This window comes from Mytilus trossulus, chromosome 2, assembly GCF_036588685.1.
Source record: "Mytilus trossulus isolate FHL-02 chromosome 2, PNRI_Mtr1.1.1.hap1, whole genome shotgun sequence".
In the NCBI taxonomy this organism is placed as follows: domain Eukaryota; kingdom Metazoa; phylum Mollusca; class Bivalvia; order Mytilida; family Mytilidae; genus Mytilus; species Mytilus trossulus.
The window spans coordinates 23,236,995-23,258,085 of NC_086374.1; the positions used below are offsets into that span (position 1 = coordinate 23,236,995).

Sequence of the window (21,091 nt, forward strand, 5' to 3'; positions counted from 1 at the left end):
TAATTTTTAAAACTGTGTATTTGCCAAGAAATAATGAAACAACAATGATAATGTCACAAGAACACAATTGTTTTAGAAGATTCTGCTATTGTTTAACTATCCAGAATTTCCAGCTTACCAAACAGAAGTTTTGTATTGTTGCATTTAATTGTTTTTAATGAGACAAAACTGTCATGAGAGCAAAAACAGAGACAAAGAAATCTGTTGATAAGTTGATTCATTTCTGGTTAGTAATCAACTGATAAGAAACAACAGCTAGAGACATTATTCAGATTTATAGGAGATGTAAACACTTCTTTCTCTAAATTAAAGTTCAAGTAGTAAGTAAATAAGTAAGTAAAATAATGTAGGAAACTTACAGCCAAAATATTATTTTCAAGGATTTTGTGTCAATTTATTTTTATATAAAAATAGAACTTAGCTAGGTAGATTGATTAACTTTCTGACTAAGAATCCACATTTCAGCTTAAACAATAGGATTTATTTTTGTTATAAAACTGAAAGCAGGAAACTACACCTTAGTTATATTTCAGCAATAAGTATTAAAATTTATTGTTCAAGTACTATACAACAAAATGTCTTTATAATGTTGTAAGTGTTATTACTCCACATCCTAGAGAAATAAATGTTTCTTCCTGTTTCACTCTAATCTACCTATCTCTCAGTATGTGTGTACCTTGACATGACAAAAATAGAATACTTCATCACTGTACATTATAAATAAATAAAAAAAAACATGATGTGGTGATTTGTGCATTTCCTGTTATGACTTATCAGCAGGTAGTGACACTCATCCTCAACACATTTCTTCCTTCTATGGTACTTGGTAGGATACTGTTAATCTGGATGTATTTAACAGTACCTTTGTTTACTTTTCATGGGATTATCTCTTCTTCAAGCACTGCCACTAACTAAGTAGGATGTTCATGGGGAAAAATAACTGTATCTAATTATTTATTCAACTTAGAAGTTATTATGTGAAATTCCCTTAAATATTCTGTATGTTGAAATAAAACAATATTTTTGTAAAGGTTTTTGTCTTGGTTTTTGATCAATCACTGTTTTAAGGAGCCACCTTCCTGGATAATAAATATAAGAAAAGCATGGAAATAATTTTATGCAAAAGACCATTTAATAAATATCACAATAAAGATAAATTGTTTATGAGGTTGAATGTGATAATAAAAGTTTATTTTAATTAAAAGACCTGCTAGATTTCATTCTTGTTTGGGATTAAGTTAACCTCAAAATTAACATGAACATAATTTTAATATCAAACACAGCCTCAGTCTTGTCAGAATACTAAAAATCTTTACAAATTTGATAATAAAATGTGTATTTAATAACACATCTTTTTGTAAATAAACATTTTTGTAATGATGTTGAATAATCAATGACTGCAGGTATAGCAATGGAAGGGTTTGTAAGAAACATTAGCTGTGTATTGATTATAGGATCAATAAATGGAAATGATGAAAAGAGATTGGTTGTCAATAGGAAAAAATGGGGAGGGTAGATTTATCCTGGGTAGAAATGACAGGTAACAAACTCCACCTTCAAATGCATTCACAAGTGAGCAGAGGGAAAACTGAAGAAAAATATTCTCAATTTGGTTTGAAATTTAAATAAAATTTTCATGAAATTAAAGCAAATACGCATTAATCCTTTATGCTTTGGTTTATGTCTTCTAAATGTGGCATGTCTTTTTCTTTAAATGAAAAAAAAATAAAATAGATAGGACTTTATATATAAATTAACATCTTCCAAGATTTTAACCAACAAGAGAAAAGTTGTTAAGTAAAATAATTATCAAAAGACCACTTTCCATAAGTATTTTCTTAGAACATCTAAGAAACTAGTGATTTATGATAACTAAGTTATTGGAAGAATTTGTACTCATGCTTTTCCCAGTAAGATTTACCTGAATCCCTTAATTGAACCCCATTTTAAACCTGTGGTTGATGCATATAACAGCTGAAATAAGCACTGAACCTGGGAGGTTGGCAGAGAAGCCAATACTTAATTCTGATTGGCTACCCACTAGAGGTGATTAAATTGAAAGGCTTACACCTGGAAGATCCTTTATGCAAACATTTGTATGATTATTAAGGTAGTAAAAATTGGTTTTTAAGGTAAAAGGTGTTTAACCTTCATCAGGTGAACTTCTATCTAATTTACTATAGATGTGGTTTTGAAAATGTTGAAGGAATTTTGTACAGGAATAATTCAACTTGGTAAGTTACTGTTGTCTAAGTGGGTCACAAGAAGTTTGGGTAACTTGATATTTGATATTCTGAGACAAAGTGGCTACTGTTTGAGAATGTGGAAATATTTAGTAGGTTTATACAAAACCAAACTTTGTTGAAATTAAAATGTTTTAATGTTATTTCTAATTGTTAATAAGGTTTATATTTTATATTGTTAAAAAATGTGACTGATTTAATAAAAAAAAAAAGAAGCATGATTCCTATTCTAAGAAAAAAATACCAAAAGGTTGATTTTTTTTGAAATTATCTTTATTTTTGTTTGTAAGTTTGTATGCTTGTTAGATGACACAACATTGCGATTTGTAAACATGATGTTTTGTCCAATTACCTTAGATAATGATTTCCACATGTAGCATTCACAATCATGTAGTTAACTATTATTAGTTACTATCTAAAGGTAATTTGATGGTTTTCTGCTGAATTTCTATATGGTGCTTTATTTATCCAATTTTCTGCCAGCTAGCATGCACCATATAATTACAAAGAAATGGTTACAGCTTCTAAACATGCACTATTTTTTCTGTTTTCTTGTTAAAAACCAACACCCTTATTAAATGATAATTTTATATAATACAGACAATTACCTCTCATATTTGTCATTAATTAAGTTATTAATTATACAAATTAACCATGTTAGAACAGAGGTGGTCTGATTCATTATGAATCATGTAAGCATTTTTTATTTGAATGTTTTATTGGTTCAAGGTAAACTGATATAATAACCTTATACCTCTGGTTATGATCATGACACAAATATTTTAGGAACTATAAGACCTGATAGATGATGTTAAATAGTTTAAAATTTCTGTTACATTGATCAATCTAGAATGAACATTTATCTGATACATTCTTTTTCCGAATAAAAAAGTCCCAATTTTCAAGTTACTGTTACATTCAGGACATCTATATGAGATAAAGGATGAATAAGTTTCTCATAATTTTATTTTCATAAAGTTTGTAATACATGTACTAGAACTTGATAACATTAACTTTTTAACAAGTTTTTCCCTAGTCATTTTGAGATAACTATGTCAAGTATGTCCCATACTTTATGATATTAATTACCTTTCAGTTGAAACTGAGGGTGTGGAACCAGCAACTAAAGTACAGAAGACAGATGACGACAAATCAGATGTCCATGACAGTAGTAGCCATGACAACATGATTCATGACACAGCAACAGATAACCATGACAACACAGAACCACAGAAAAATGGTTAGTATTTGGCTATCTTCTTTATGCTCTTTTGTGAAATAAGGAATGATTAATTAAAGGAGGTATGGAAAGTGTTGACAAACCAGTGACCTAACAACAAAAAGGATTCATTTGACACAATACATTATACAACTCAATGGCAATCTTAAGACATCTCCTTACATTATATAAGCATAGAACATGAATGACATGAATGATAATTTATGCTTGTAAGGGGACATTTTAAGTTGAAATAGCACATTTTATAGTAGCTACTTAAATAAGACCTACAACAGTATCAGCTTGTCAAATATACTTACAGACAACAATGATTATGTGTTTGGTTTTTTTATTAAAATAAGATGATGTCATGTCTTTGATCAAACTATGATGTTGAATTTTCAAAGTATAACTAAGTACTCTCATTAATAACCTACCGGTATATTAATCAGTTTGTACTGTTCTATATATGTGTTGGAATGAAGTGTTTTCTATTTAATTGCAAATTGTTTCAGTTAAAAGAGAGAAAAAAAAATGAACAAAGGAAAAAAAACACTGTAGAAGTAGTTGAAAGGAAAGCTTTCTATTTCAGTTGTTTATTTTCATATATTTATGGTCATTTGTTTGGAAAAACAACATTTACTTATTAAAAGTATTACCTTGATACACTTTGGAACATGATATGATATCTCTTTTTCAATTAAGCTTTAAATAAATATGTCCCCAATGCATAAGTCTGTGATTAGGATACAGTTGTGTTCAGATGTATTTTAAAGTTGGATTTAGTGTAAGCACACCTGTTTACCCTTCAATTATTCCTTGTGGCTTTTCAAATCATAGTATTACAGGAAGAAATTTAATTTGATAGTACCATCATATACCATGAATCAGTTAATCTTTGTGAGTTGCTAATTTCACCCATGTTAAGCATGTTTAGTAAATAATTGAAATTTGCAAAGACAAAAACTGCAAATATTATGTATCATTTACCTTAAACTTTCTAAATATTGAAGTTTTGCACCCTCCTCTATAGCTCAATATGTGATATTATAAGTTAATACATCTATAGGTACATTTGATTTAACATACCATAACTCATATACATGTGTGTAATAGTTCATGACATAAAATTCACACAGAAACACTTGACCAAAATTAAAGAATGAAGCAGTGCTTCTATTGCTGATCTTCATCTTAATGGCTTTAAAACAGAGTTATACTCTTACATCTTATAACAAGTTCAGATGTCCTTCAGCATAATGTTTTCTAGGGAACACATTACTAAGTTGCAAAACTTGTGTCACATTAAGTTGTATTGTTTATGTACATTAAAAATAGTTTTAGCAGATTTCTTTGTAAGATGCTCACTGTTTGACTCCTTGTTAGGGCTATAAAACCAGGTCAAATCCACCATTTTGAAAATGCCTGTATCAAGTCAGGAATATGACAGTTATTGTCCATTTGTTTTATCATTTGAATTTGCCATTTAATTAGGAACTTTCCGTTTTGAAATTTCCTCAGAGTTCAGTATTTTTGTGATTCTACTTTTTCTTAACAGATTTTTTTTTTATTTCAGTAACTACAGAAGTTGTTTCGACACCAGACGTTAAATCTCCTTCTATAATAGACACAACTCCACCTGTATCCACCAAAAGTGACATTCCAACCACAATGGCTGACCAGAAATGTACAGATGATGAGAAGTTACGACAATACCTTCATCAGACAAATACAGTAGTGATCTACCCAGAAGCAGTCAGTGATGGGGAAGATGGCGACAATGATGATGATGATGAAGACAAAGCCAACACATCACAAGAACTTGGTAAGTCTATTTTAAACATTAGAAGAAGTGAAAGATGAATGAGGGCAAGGGTGGGTCCAGCCATTTTAAAAGGGGGATTCTAACTTTATGTCCCCATTCAAATGCATTGATTGTCCAAAAATAGTAGGAGGGTTTCAACCCTGGTACCCCCTCTGTAACCGCCACTGGAGGATATACATTAATGAGACACTAACCCAACTTCACACAATAAATCAAGATAGAAATATTGAGGTCAAAATTTGGTCTAAAGTGATATACAAATGATTCCATCTAATGCAAATTTCTATATTACACAAAGTTTAGGCAATTTTGTGACTAATTTAAACTAGACCACTAAAGGTTCCCCATTAGCACAAATTCGTTTAAGATACCTGACATTCACTGTCAATATCCTTAACTTCTGGAAAGGCTCATTAATAAGTCACATGGTGCCTGAAATATTTTTTGCATACCAGTTTTCAGGTAAATTGTTAGAGTAATTATTATTCCAGTAAAGTTTTTACCATGAGTTATCTATAAGTAATTCATTTACAGTCATTTGTTTAAATAATTCTCCTGACTTTTGAGAACTCAGTTGTCCCCTTAATCAGTTGAATGATAAAGGCACAATAGTAGAATGTACAATAGAAAAAAGGAAGAGAACTTTGCCTTATGAAACAACATACAAAAATAATCCTTATAAATACATTAACAGATAGATGAGAAATAAACCTTTGAGTCCTGTTACATTCAATTATGTGGGGTATATGTCACTCAGATAGCAACCACTGAAATAACCAAGAAACATCTCTCAATTTGTATGAAATGAAAAATGGGTTCTTTTGGAATAATAAGAGAAATGATGAGGGTTTGAAAGCAGCCCAAGAAGGTCCCAATACCTTATAAATAACAGAAGCAATACAAGGATTAAAGGTTAATGAAATCTTGTATAAACTTTTTAGCAAGAGGTCTCTGATACCAAAAGGACCAATTAAAAATTTCATATTAAAAGCAAAGACAAAAGGCAAATACCATGGCCAAAAGATTTTAAACACTATATATATAAAGAACCACCAAGTAACCACAATCTACCAATGAAATGAAAAGTGTGATAATAAAACGCTGCATTGAGATTATTTCAAAATTTAAACTGAATGTATAAGCAGTGATAATTTTCGTTGTATTTAACAAAGAGATGGTTGGTTAGGTATTTGGGTTGTTTGGAACCTATTTATTTCATTTCTGTTTAGCATTTGATTTTTTTAATTAAAATTTTTGTGTTTATCATTATTCATGTGTTTCATTTTATTTTTCTTCAGAAAACTGCTTCAGTATAGATGAAGACATCGTCCTGAATTGTGCCCATTGTGATTTGACATTCAGCAGATTCAACATTCTACGAGACCACATGAGGGAGGTTCATCCAGATCTACCCATCAAGTACCTCTGTCCAAAGTGTGATGAAGCATTCCTACTCAAGTCTCATCTAGATAAACACCTAGCCATGCATTCCCCAACATCACAATCCTGTAACATCTGCAACAAGACTTTTGCCAATGTATATCGTCTTCAACGTCACATGATCAGCCATGACGAGAGTACAGACCTACGTAAGTTCAAGTGTCCAGAGTGTGGGAAAGCCTTCAAGTTTAAACATCACCTTAAGGAGCACATCCGTATCCACAGTGGGGAAAAGCCATTCCAGTGTCCAAATTGTTCCAAGAGGTTCAGCCATTCCGGGTCCTACAGCAGCCACATGACGTCCAAAAAGTGTTGGGTAATGAATCAGAACAGAGCTTGTCCATCAACTGTGGAGTCTGCCAGTTCTACCATTAGACCAGGGATCAGTACCACTATGCACTCCTATCCACATCCAATGATGCATTTTGAGCCAATGAAGCAAGGTATTCCTGCCTACTACTCACCAGCTGGAGCTAGATTTCTGCCAATGTACCACCATGCTATCAGACCTGTCATGACATCATTGCTACCACATACATTATCTATTCAACATTCCACACCACATCCATCCAGTATGGTAATGGCCACCAAGCAGATCTCTCCAGATGTCAATTCCAACACAAAAGTTGTCACTGTAGATGCTAATGTCACTAAAGAAGAACCAGTCTTTGATAAGAAAGATACCACTTCAACACTTACACCAGGACCACAGACAACAACTGTAGAAACGTACAAGTGTAAATTTTGCTGCGAGATATTTGCCAGTGCAGTTGACTGTCACCAACATGAGAGGTACATGTGTAAGAAAGATGAGCATAACACCAGTAGTAATGCCAGTAGTGATGAGAGTAAGACCAACCAGTCCACATCATCAGAAGTTATTACCAGTGATGAAAAGTCATCAGAGACATTGTCCTGCAGATTCTGTGATGAAGTCTTCAACAGTCCAGTAAGCCTCCATCAACATGAACGCTACATCTGTAAACTCAACAAAGACCTTGTTCAGCGAATGAGTGATGGCAGTCCACGTAACTCACCTAGTAGCAGCATGTCTGACCATAGTCACATTCTCTCCATAGCAAGCGCCAGTCCAGAGACTGAATCAGAAGATCAAGATGACAAAGATGACAATGCCTTGAATGACAGCAAGAAGTTTCGTATGAGGTCCTTGATCAGCGACGAGCAGTTACATGTCTTGAAGTCCTTCTACAGCATCAACCCACGTCCTCGCAAGTATGAACTGATTCGCATTGGCAATGAAATTGGTTTCCCCAAGAGAGTTGTTCAAGTTTGGTTCCAGAACATGAGAGCTAGAGATCGTCGACGTGGCAAAGAGGTTCCATACTTTCCATCCATGGCCAGGTTTAAGCGTGACAGTCCATCTCACTCCATCAGTGATTCTAGATCGTCTACTCCAGCAATCCTTCCTGTAGCAGCTCATGGAGGCAGCAAGAAGATCAGCAATACAGCTCCTACATTTGAACAACCATTAGACCTGAGTACCAGACCAGCACCTGCTCACAGTAACAGAAGTAGTCCAGCTTCTTGTATCACACCACCTACTAGTAGTCATGAAGTCCTTAATCTGAGTGTCAAACCAGAAAGCCAGCCTAGCGTTTCGTCAAAGCCTGATATGGAATATGCCAAGAAACTGTTAAGTGACAGCCTGAAAGACAGTATGTTCATGAAGACACCACAACACAAGTATCCAATGGATGGTAAACTACAAAGCAGTGCAATCTACAAGTACATGCAACAAGAAGGTCTATTCCCAGGTTACTTCGTAGGAAACCCAACCATCACAACAGCACCAAGTATGATCCAGCAAGCTCCAGTACACACCAGAATTATACCAACCTGTGAGCCAGCCATCATCACTTCCAGCCATCCTATGTACCACCACCATCACTACAGCAGACCAGACACCAACAACATAACCATCTCACTCCAGCAGAAGGTCCACCTTGCCATCAACAAGATCCACCAGGCCCGTAACACTCCAAAGCATGACGATGATGATAGCCAGAGTGACAGCAGCTCTAGCAGTGATAGTTACCAAAACAGATCCCAGTATAACGGTGTCCACTTCGATGCTGCCATGGAACATGCCACCCACAACCTAGCCACCCTTGCTGAAGTTAGCCTAGCAGACCGAGCCAACCTGACCCTCGACAGTGAGATCAAACTGAAGCGTATGAGGAAGAAGTCATGGAGACAGGTAGAGAGAGACTATGTCTGTATCCCGTATTTTTAACCTTTTTACCTGTAGTTAGAAAATGCATGGCAAACATTACCTTCACATTACCTACGGCTGTGTGTCTCAAATATTTAAGTGCATGCTATCAGAATCTGACCACGTTGTGTAACATCATTTCATCATCAATAAGTTCATTTTGTCAATTTCATATTTTACTAATGGTGTTTCATTGCATACAAAGTTTGGCATGAGTAATTTTGAATCTGTGTTCAGTGTTAGTACTTGTTACATACTAACATAATTCAGGAAATTTATAAAAATTTAAGAAGTTGTAAGAAAAAATTTCTTAAGATGTACTACGTTTTGTAACAGTTGTGGATATTTTCTAGGAAATGACAGATTAAGTAATTTTGAGAATTATTTATACATTTTTGAATGAAATTTAAACAATATTTACAATCAATTATCAATAATTACTTATGAAATGAGATAGAAAAGGGAAATATTAAAGGAAGAACATTAATTTATTTAGATATTTTTTTAAGGTTTGATGAAGTTGATGTGATACATAAGTTAGATTTTGACAGTATGGCAAACAATAGATGTATGCCATTGGTATCTGTTGGATAATATTGCCAAGTGTTTTACAAAATAAGAAAATGGGAAATTCTTTCACATATTTGTTCATTTTTTACAAGAAAAAGGATATTCAAAATTTTATTTGTTGCTATTTTGAAAGGTTGCAATAAGAAATTTCTATTGAAAGGGAAAAACAAGAAAATTAGACAAAAGAACATATAGAATTAATCATTATATTTTCCCATTTTCGCCATTTTAGTGCATTTCAATTGATCATATGTATATATACTGATATAATACTTAATTAGGTGAAATTTTTGATCATTGTTCAGAAAGAATGGGGAGTACATGTATATGTTTGATATCTTAAAAATAGTATGTAAAATTGAGAATTGAAATTGGGAATATACATTTTAAATATTGAAAGAAATGCACTAATTTGTAAATTTAAGTATTGAAGTTTTTTAAATGCTCAGGAAATGTTGATTGATAAATAATGCATGGAATTCTGTTACTTTGTTAATTTAAAATATTGTTAAATTTTTATTGTTGACCATGTTATAAAGCATTTAATTCTGTTTTCATTTGAAAGAAAGAATATACAAAAAAAACAGTTATATAAAACAAGTGAAGTAGATTACTTTCAAAATGGAAGAAAGGGATATTGCATGTATATTTCAAAACTGTTAAAGATCAAATTGGAGGAACAGTCTATTTATATGATCAACCTAAAATCCTAAGCTTTACACACCTGATTCATGAATTTTCAGATGAATGAATAGTATAGAATTAAGTGTGCAGCCTGATTATATATATACATTAACAATATACATTTTGGCTTAGCATTATGAATCAGCTGCAGAAATAGGCTCATTATGCACTACCTTATTGGAATTTGCAAACATGATATAAGTGATGATTCTCTAAATAGCCTAAGCCTCACTCTGTCAGTGAATGTATCTCAAATCTTAAGGTATACCAAAAAATATACAGGATTTTTTTTTTATGTATCAGCATTTAATCCTTATTTGAATTAACATAGTTGATTGACCATTCTCTTTCATTTTACAGTTGGAATCTGAAGAGATTCAGCTAGACCTTGACGATGCCATGTTAGATGAAGACCATCCATATCGTAAGAAGCGTCGTTCCTGGAAGAACCACCGTATGGAAGCTGATGACGGGTTGTATGGCTGTGACCAATGTAAGAAGATGTTCAGCAAACAGAGTTCATTGGCCCGTCATAAATATGAACATTCAGGTAAGATATTAATAAAGATGTGTATATAAATGATGAGATGTGGTATGATTGCCAATGAGACAACTATCCATGAAAGTGAGAATGAAGTGGAATTCAGCAGACGAGGCCATCCGTTCCATGGCCTTCAATAATTAGAAAATCCCATACTGTAAAGTCTGAGCTACTGAAAGCTAGTTTAAAGGCAATTACAACTGATAATAAATGTTCTCCCAAACTATCAATACATATCCAACAGATTTAGTTTTAATAATTCAAATACAAACTGAGCCAATGAGACAGTCTCTCACAACAGATAATTTGAGGGAACGGTAAACAATCATATAGTGTAAATCCCTAACAATTAAAAATTAAAACAGTTCATACTATTTGAAATTCTAAAAAAAGGCATCACAAAAGTAAAGGTGACAATTTAACAGACGACTTCATTTGTAACTATGAAATATAACTGAAGATAAAGATGAAGAACGAAGTACTGATTTGTTTATTGTACTATTTAACTTTAGTTCTGAATATTAATTTTCAATGTAAAATTAGAGTTTACTGGTAGATTTTTTGCCTTTGTTGAAAAAAATGGATGTGATGTGAACATCAGTTAGACATACAAAACCCAAAGTTGACAAAAGTAAGTGTTAGACTAATCATTGTTGTTTTTTTTCTAGGTGCCAGACCATTCAACTGTGAGATCTGCCATAAAGCATTCAAACACAAGCACCACCTGACTGAGCACAGACGTCTACATAGTGGGGAGAAACCTTTCCAGTGTAAGAAATGTGGCAAGCGCTTTAGTCATTCTGGTTCATACAGTCAACACATGAACCATCGATACAAGTACTGTAAACCAACACGGGAGGAATTTAACTGTAGCATTTAGTTGTCGTAGTGAGAATAGTCCAATATTGACAAGTGCAATAATTTTAATATGAACAATATTTTGTGCATTAGTTATCTATCCATAAGTTAGTGGGTTAATATCCAAAACTTTAGAAAGGAATAGATATTCATGTCTGCCATGAATTCAGAATATTTCTGTTGTTATTATACTATTAGTGCTTATTGTTAAGAATAAATGTTTTAATGATTTGAAATGGCAGACATATTTATAGTCCAGTTGTACAATATGATACTGGAAGGTGTTCATGTCACTGTCGGACACACGTCTTCTCAGGAAGACATTACGTTGTTGACCTAATTTCACTTGTTAATGAACTCAATGATAATTGTTAATGATTCCATTCCAAACTCCTTCACCATGTCTCAACAGTTTTTAATCAAAGGGAGATAATATTGTTATTTTTGAAAAGTTTGTATATTTTTGCTGAAGAAAGTTGTACATATTCGTTTTTCTTCCAAGAAACCATGACATCATTTCATGTTAAAAAATATGGGACCATTTTCATTAATACATTAAGGAAGAAATGTAAATTTTGCATAAATTTGTTGTCGCAGCAACTTTGTTGCCCACCAAATCAGTATACCTGAGAATTAATACTCAATAAATTGTTAGAATGGCAAACTTAATATGCTTTAGATGTATGTTTATTACAAGTATTTACTTGAAGTTAGATTTGCATGTTTTTTTTGAGAATTGTATAAGCTGTAGTAAAGTGTAAAGATTATTTAGTGCTTACAAACCTAATGCTATGTTATTTATTAGTTACTTAACCAAAGAAATAAAATATTGTAGTATAAACGTCAACTAAATTATTTCTATTTATAATGCATGCATAATATTAAACTGTATTTATTTGTGCCAAACATAAAAAAGAATCAAATTAAGAATCAAATTGTCTCCACAAATACTCTGTACAAATAACAAGAATAAATAGTATTAAAATCTTATGGTGCCAAACAAGTTGTTATGTTCATTCAAAACCTACAAATTTGGACAAGATTGCAAGTTCTGTGCCAAATACAGTTTTCCACAATAAAACCATTTTGTTAACTTTTTTAAACAAGTTTTTTGTTAATCAAATACTCAGTTACATGTATAAAAAACATTTTTTCAGAATCAAATTTGTATGAAAAATCTTAAGATTTAAATCATAACAAGTGTGTCAAAACTTACAAATTAGGACAAGATTACAAGTTCTGTGCCAAATACAGTTTTCCACAATAAAACCATTTTGTTTACTTTTTAAATCAAGTTTCTTGTTAATTAAATACTCAGTTATATGTATAACCAACATTTTTTCAGTATTAAATTGTTAAATATATTGTGCCAAATATAGTAATTCTCAAATTATGAATTAGAATCTTAACTTGAGCAATCTCATCTTTCCAGAAGTATATCCATATGTCATGGATTTTTTTAATACTTAACCACTGCCAATGAATTGTAAATTTTTGTTATAGATATAGGTTTTGTTGAACAAGGAAATACTATTAACTGTTGTATAAATAAAATTAACTTTTTGCAGCTGATAAAGTCCCAGAGTGAGAATTGCAGAAATATATCCTTTTTATTCCCTTATTTTGAAATTCAAAAAAAAAAAAAGTTCAATTGAAAAAAATTCACATTTATTATGTGGAAATCTATTGTATAAAGTAAAAGATTCAATTTTTGGCAGCAGCTGTTTTAAATAATATGAAAGGGTGTATTTCTGATCTGATATATTTATATATAGCGAGAGTTTTTAGTTGTGATGGGACTTTTGAACTGTTTGATAATTCCTCTTGTGCCAAAATCTTGTCAGGGCAAATCCCAGATAAGCTATGGTGAATTCTGGTGTGCCAAAGACTGTCCTGTCTTGTCCTGTCTTGTCTTTGTCGTCTTTTGTGTCAGGTTTATTTTGGTTAATAGACTGTAAGTTAACTTAGTTATAAATGGAAGTTTCCCCCTTGATGATGCATGAGTGTATTTGTAGTTATAAGTTTGAGCTTTGGTTTGATAGAAATAGTTTGATTTGTTATTAATTAAGTTCTTGTCTTGGTGCTTGTTCATCTAGTCATAACTGGCAGAGCAAAGGTCAAAATGTGCAATCTGTGTTGTCAATTATTGTTAATATATATAAACATATATTTGTGTGTTTCTTAATGTAAGATTGAATGTATGTTTATATTTGTGTGTGTGTATGTGTGTTGGAGGATAAATGCTGTGTATGAATGGTGAATGTGTGGTATGTATGACCTTATGTGTAAAAGGATGAGTGCTTTAAGTTTTCCATGGCTACTTATTGGTTACCATGGTAACTTGACATCTAACCTAGATCAGTATTATAATTCATTGTCTTCCTGTTTTGTTATTGTTGTTAGTTGTCCCTGTCTGCCAAACGTTTGTTTTAAGTCATCTAAGAATTCCAAGTTTGTTATGTTTGACATTTACTTTGTGTTCCAATCTTACTCAACAGTCTCTTAATAGTTTAAAATGTGCCAAGGTTCCATTTATTATCTAGCATTTGTGCCAATGATCAGTTATAAAAACAGTATTATATTAATTTTTTTTAGTATAAGTTAAACTGCAACATTTTTTTTATGAAATCCATTTTTGAATCTAAACTTCATATATCTCAATACTCATTTCGTATTATAATGATGATTAAGCTAAATCAAACTTCAGATATTTAAATAAAATCTGAGGCTGATGTCATTTAATTACTCAAGTTTTAGACAAGAATTTCCCTGGTGCCAATTTTATTGATGCAGTATTATTTCCATGATATTCTCTTTATATTGTCTGTCTGTCTAGTGCCAATTACTATATTAGTTTAAAATACCCACCAAGTATTAGATATTTTGATGACCAGTATTCTTCCAATGTTCTTTATTTTGTGCCAAGTTTTTGCTAATAGTCAGTATTTGCCGCCATCTCAGTATTGCCACAATGATATTATTATATATGTGTGTGTGTTGTTCTAGTTGTTGTACATTTTGCCACTTCTTGTCTCATAGAAGCATTTATAATAGCTTTCAGACATTTCCTTGTTCAACAAAACCTGTCTTATATTGTAATATGTATAAATTGTAAACAGTACAGTTATCTTGTTAGGGAGAAGAAAGGGCAATAACCCTTTGCAGGGAGGATGACAAATCTCTGTTGTAGGAAAGGGAGCTAACTCTCTGCAAGGAGGATGAACAATCTCTAGTCAATTGTAAATAAAAGTCTTAATGTAGCCATTTGTTTGTGTCTGCTTTTAATGTTTATACATAATCAAATATTATACATGAATCAGTCAAATTTCACCAAATCTTGTTATTCACAAATTTTATTCCAGAATTGCATAATTAGTTCGTCATTTTGTTATTATTACTGTTATTTTCATTCATCTTTTTATATTAAACAAAATCATCTTTTTTTTATTTTTAATCATAGAACAAAGTTTTCATTGTAGTCCCACCATACTTTTTATCTGCTGAAAAGACATTCCAGAATGTCCTTGTTGTATCTATAGCTGTTTAACTAGTCCCAGATTACATTGTACAATTGTTTTTATGTAATAAGCTGTGCCGTATCTTGCCATGTATAGAACTTAACAGCTGTATTATGTATGTGTTGTTCCTACACAAGTTTTTAGTTCATTTTGTTTTAATTTACAGAAATAAAAGTTTTAATTTGGTTTTTAAGTAATGAGAAAAGATATTTTGTTTCATTTTGCTTTATTTTCTTTTATTTTATGGTAATTTCTGCAAATATTATATTTGTAACAGATCTTTCAAGTTTATGGGAAAATGCAATAACAAAGTTTCTTTCTAGTCTTATGAATAAGTTCCACATGCTTTATAAATGGAGTTCTGTTTTATTGCTTTTAAAAAGTTTTAATTGATTTATCAAATACATGTACCTGTTTTATTTTAGTTGATATTTTATTGATTTTTATTGTATAAGGAGGAGAAAAATACTACATAATTATTGCAATATAATTTTTGTCAAGCTTAATTCTTAAAAATTTCTCTCAACAGTAATTCTTCAAATTTAAAAATATAAAATAAAAAAATTAATTAGTCTTATGTTGGAAAATTGACTTCTATCTAATGTTGGAAATGCAATGTATTAATAATTTTTAAATGATATTTAAAGAAATGCTTTAAACAAGATTATATAGTTTGAAGCTTAAGTTGTTACATAAAATATAACTTTAATAAAGATATGATTTGTGAAATAAATTAAATTATTGTCACAATGTTTGTGACTAAAGTGAAGAAGCATAATATCTGTACAAAGATCATATATAATATGTGTAGAATTCTTTATGTAATGTTTCTTGCTCAAACGTCTCTTTCATTGTATAGATATATGTTTAAATTGTAACAATCAAAATAGTAATAATTTGTTCAGTTGCTATAAAGTATTATGTAAACTTGTTTTTATGGTACATTGTCATAACAAGTAGAGTAGAGTTAAAAGTAAATGATTACACAAGTTTTGTGAATTTCAATGAAAAAAGCTTCTGCTGAAAGTGATAAAAAAATTTCCTATGACTTTGATAAATGTTACTGAATTATTTGAGTTTCTCAGTTATATTCAAAATTTTATTCTTTGGGAAAAAAAACTTTTGGTCAAAGACTTAAATCTCAATTTTGCTCAAATAATAATTAGAACTAGATATTTCTTGTAAATTTTCCTACAATATTCAATTTAGATACCAGTTATTTTTCTTGATACAAATTATTTTTTACCGAACAATGCTTAAAATATCCTAAACCAAAGTAATAAACAATTTGAAAAAGATTTTATTTACTGTTATTTAGCAGGAAACCCCTATTTTTTTCTTGAATGGAAATTCAGATTTTTTAATATGATCTTTCAGAAAAAATCTATGCTAAAGAGATTGTGAAGCTCTCTTCTAATCTATTGTATAAATAATTTTAAATTTTTTGAAACAAAAATAAAATGTGTAATTGTATTATAATACAACTGGTTCAGTTTTCTTTTACTCAATCAGATAATTGAAATATCATTATTTAAAATCTTTAAGATCTTTAAGAAATCCAGTAAATACAATATAGATAATACAATTGTAACTACCTGTTTAATGAAAACATTCTTTTTAATAAAAAAATTATGTAAACTTATTTGTTACTGTTGTTTTCTATCTAGTCCAGATGTATACCCTATATTGTACCCCATCAGATTGGTCACCATGGAGTCTAAAAAATTACATGAAAGTTTACCATATATTTTGTTGTGGTTTCTTATCCCAGGCATAGATAACCTTAGCCATATTTGGCACAACTTTTTGGAATTTTGGATCCTCAATGCTCTTCAACTTTGTACTTGTTTGGCTTTATTAATATTTTAATATGAGTGTCACTGATGAGTCTTATGTAGACAAAACGCGTGTCTGGCATATTAAATTATAATCCTGGTACCTTGATAACTATTTACAACTGAAGGAACATAGAAGTGAGGTGTCTGGAAGTCCTCCTCCTATAACTAAACTGCATCTGTTTCATTTGTACTTTGTTTAGCCCATTTGTCTGTCACTATGTTAAACTATTCCTGACTTTTTTCTGTACCTTTTCACTGCTCAAGAGTTGTGTCCCTTGAAATCAGAAAATTTCTTTGACAAGTTTGCCTACAGTACAGGACAATAAAACATTCATTATTCATCATCCTTTAAAAATAAATGGTAAATTGAACCCCATGCTACCAAGGAGTATTGTATAGATATTTTGACCCATTAGTCTGTTGGTTATCTTTGTTCAAATATTCTATTTTGGATTGCAACCTTAATCATTTCACATGAACTGAGAGGAAGATCTCTATTTGTAGGTCACTATATCTAAGGTCAAGGTTACAGTAACTTTAAAATAAGATTAAATAAAATACTCAATATTACTTTGACATATGGTCACATAAAATTATGGAAAGTTCCCTCCTGATTTTGTGTGTACTACCCCTAAGTTTAATGGTCATAGATAAAAAAAAAAATCAATTTGAACAAACGTGTACGGAAAAAGATTGTTGAGTGCTGGTCTTATATAATGAAAGAAAATACACTTGATATTCATGTCACTTCTATGTTTAACTTTATTTCTCAACACACCATATACAGTGTGATGGTTCAGAGAACAAATTTATTTCTCAACACACCATATCACCATATACAGTGTGATGGTCCAGAGAACAACTCTTCGTTTCTCAACACACCATATACAGTGTGCTGGTCCAGAGAACAACTCTTTGTTTCTCAACACACCATATACAGTGTGATGGTCCAGAGAACAACATGTTAAAAAAGAAAAACTTTAAAAAAATAAAAGTAAAGCAACCATAACATCAAACAGACCAGTCGAGTTGTAGGAGATCATAACATATATCAGTCGCAGGTGAAACACACAAAACAATGAAAGTGAAATAACCAAATGGTAAAAAAGTCAACCTATAAAAGATTTCAAACAAGAATGTGTCTATAGTACACGGATGCGTTACTTGCACATTCATTTTCTATGTCCAGTGGACTGAAATTTAGATAAAAAAATTGTCATTAAAATAACAAAGATCACATTGGGAACATTTGTAATATGTTTCAAGTTGATTGGATTTCAACTTCATCCAAAACTACCTTAACCTGAAGCGGAAAAGACAGACGGACAAACAGACCTTAACATCACACGAAACAATAAAATTAAAACAGTCCAAACTATGAGCTGTGAAACACATAAAATAACCAAACCGTAAAACACCCTTAAAAATAAAGGGTATAAGAACCAAAATTCACAACCACCAATAAACTTATTCTTAAAGGTAATCAATTCAAAATTGTAGCAAGATCTTATAAAATTGTCTAAATTGGTTCTAACGGTCTTATACAACCACAAAAAAATTGGGGCTGTATATTGATATCACATGGTTGTTGTCTTCTGAGGACAGTTGGTTTCCAGACAATATCTTTAGTACAAGTAAAAAGAATGACATGACATTTATACACAAGTTTCATTTCCTCAAAAGGAAGGTTGGGATTGATTATGGGGTTATGGTCCCAACTGTTTGGGATTAAAGGGCCAAAAAAAGGGTCACAAATAAGCATTTAAGCAGTTTTCAGACAATAACTTGTGTTTAAGTGTATGCATCTCTCTGAAATTATACCACAAATTTCCATACCACAAAGGGATGGTTGAATAAACTCTGGGGGTTATGGCTCAAACCGTTAAGGAATTAGAGGAAAACAAGGGTTTCCTGGTTGTTGGACAATTAGGACAATTTTAAAGCAGTTTAAGGGAGGTAATCCAATCACATTTAAAGTACTATGTACTTAAATGGGTAGTTATGGTTGCAAACTCCATTAGAAATTTGAATTGAGATTATGACCATGTCTTGAGGGAAAGACATTATCTTTTTAAAAAGGGGAAATGGGGAGGTAAAAAAAGGGGTGGGGGCAATTCACAACACCCTAGTGTATTGCACTAAAGCAAAAAAATGAATACAAATTCAAATAATATAACCATTTCTAAGTTCTTGGTCAGAAACCTATTATGTGTCAAAAATTTAAAACGATTCCAATTCAGACCTGTATCAAGTGCTAGTATTGTGGTATTTTTTGCCCATCATCCAGGTTGGACCTCTGCATTCGTATCCAGCTGCGCTCAGCGTAGCAATTTATTTACAATTAAATTTATCTATAACTATACAAAACTTCATATATTACTATCCTAATTAAAACTACTAATTGTCTGGTATCCTTTCAATATTTCTACTTTGGCAGTGTCCAATGTCATGCTTCTTCCAGACTGCTTATGACGTCGTTACAATAAATCCATTGGGAGTGTATTGATTGACATTTTAATCAGGGAACAAAAATTTATATGTTATTAAGGTTTGAAGCAGCATTTAGTAATTGTATTGTTTTGAAAGGTGTCTTTTGTCTGTTTGTTATAATTCTAGGTGTTCTACTCTAGGAAAAGTATATGCCCCAGCTCTACTGTACCATAATCCGAAGTCGTTTACACAAATGTTCTTTATTATTTGGTAGATAGATATAGTTGACTCACGGTGACAGACTTTCTCATTTATATTCAATAGAGAACGGTATTTTGGTCCTTTTTTTTTTGTAAAGTTATAAACTCGGTTATGCACTTTGTAGGGACTATGCAATAGCATAGAGATCATATCTAAACTTCGATGTTCTACAACCTTATGTTTTAAAAAGTACAACTATTTTCTATATGACGTGCTCCATACCAAGCATATTGTTATGGTTCATCATGAAATAATGTCTACGTAACCATTTTGCACCTGATTTAAATCTTAATTATTGCATTGTCATAAAGGTAAACGTCTTTTAGATAAAAGTTTAGAGGTCTCTATGAAACTTTTAAGACATCTAAAAGGTAGCTCTTTGTAACAATTGAAGGTTACTGTTTGAACCATTGAACGGTAGCTCTTTGGAACAATTGAAAAGAAGCACCAAGGAACAATAGAAAAGTAGCTTTGTAAAAATACGAAAAGAAAACAATTGAAAGGACCTCTTTGGATCAATTGAGCCGCAACTTTTTGTAACAATTGAAAAGTAGTGCTTTGTGAATTATAGAAGATAAGTTCTTTGGAAAAATTGAAAGGCAACTCTTTGAACCGACATAAAATGTAGCTCTTTTATTTTTTCTAGAACAATTGCTAGTTACCTCTTTGGAAAATTAACCATTTGGAACATATAAAGTTAGCTCTTTTGAGGAGTAGAAGAGAAGCTCTTTTGAACGATCGATAGTTACCCCTTTGAAATTGAAAGGATTTTTAAATTGAAAGGATTTTTTTTTAACAATTGACATGTGATCTTTGGGACTATAGAAGAGTAGCTCTTTGGAACAATTGAAAGGTTACTCATTGGAGCAATTGTAAGGTACCTCATTGAAACAATTGAAAGGTATCTTTTTGAGACAGTTAAAAGGTATTTCCTTGGAACAATTAAGATAAGCATTTTTGGACACTAGAAAAAAGTAAAAACACAACCAAACTGAACTCTGAGGAAAAATTAAAAAAAACCCGGAAAGTCCCTAATCAAATGGCAAAATCAAAAACGCAAACATATCAAACGAATGAACAACAGCTGTCATTTTCCTGACTTGGTATTTTCTTGTGTTGAAGCTAGCTAAAGTAGCTCTTTGAACAATAGAAAATGACTCTTTGGAACTATTTAAATGTAGTGCGGATATGGAACACTAGAAAGGTAGGTTGTTTGACCAGTTGCAAGGTAGCATTTGTGACAACTGAAAGGTAACTCTTTGAAACAATTGAAAGGCAGCTCTATGAACAATTGAAATGTAGGTACCTCTTTTGAAAATAGAAGAGTAGATATTTGGAGCATCGAAATGCAGCTTTTTGGAACGATTGAAATGTAGCTCTTTGGAACAATCGATAGTTATCTTTTTTGGATCAATCAAACGGTAACTCTAT

General features: G+C 31.6%; 1 protein-coding gene across 5 annotated transcripts in view; it reads left to right on the top strand.

Moving 5' to 3' along the window:
- LOC134706774 (zinc finger protein 1-like) overlaps nucleotides 1-16,773 on the top strand; it is a 44,078-nt gene extending 27,305 nt beyond the window's left edge. For 2 of the 5 annotated variants that reach the window (XM_063566038.1, XM_063566041.1), the window contains 5 exons: nucleotides 3,340-3,483; nucleotides 5,039-5,287; nucleotides 6,586-8,960; nucleotides 10,575-10,764; nucleotides 11,424-16,773. In XM_063566038.1, the coding sequence (XP_063422108.1) occupies nucleotides 3,340-3,483; nucleotides 5,039-5,287; nucleotides 6,586-8,960; nucleotides 10,575-10,764; nucleotides 11,424-11,635 (3,170 nt within the window). In that variant the 3' untranslated portion in view covers nucleotides 11,636-16,773. The other 3 variants (XM_063566042.1, XM_063566040.1, XM_063566039.1) reach the window with 3 other exon arrangements.
- The last annotated feature ends 4,318 nt before the right edge of the window (nucleotides 16,774-21,091 follow it).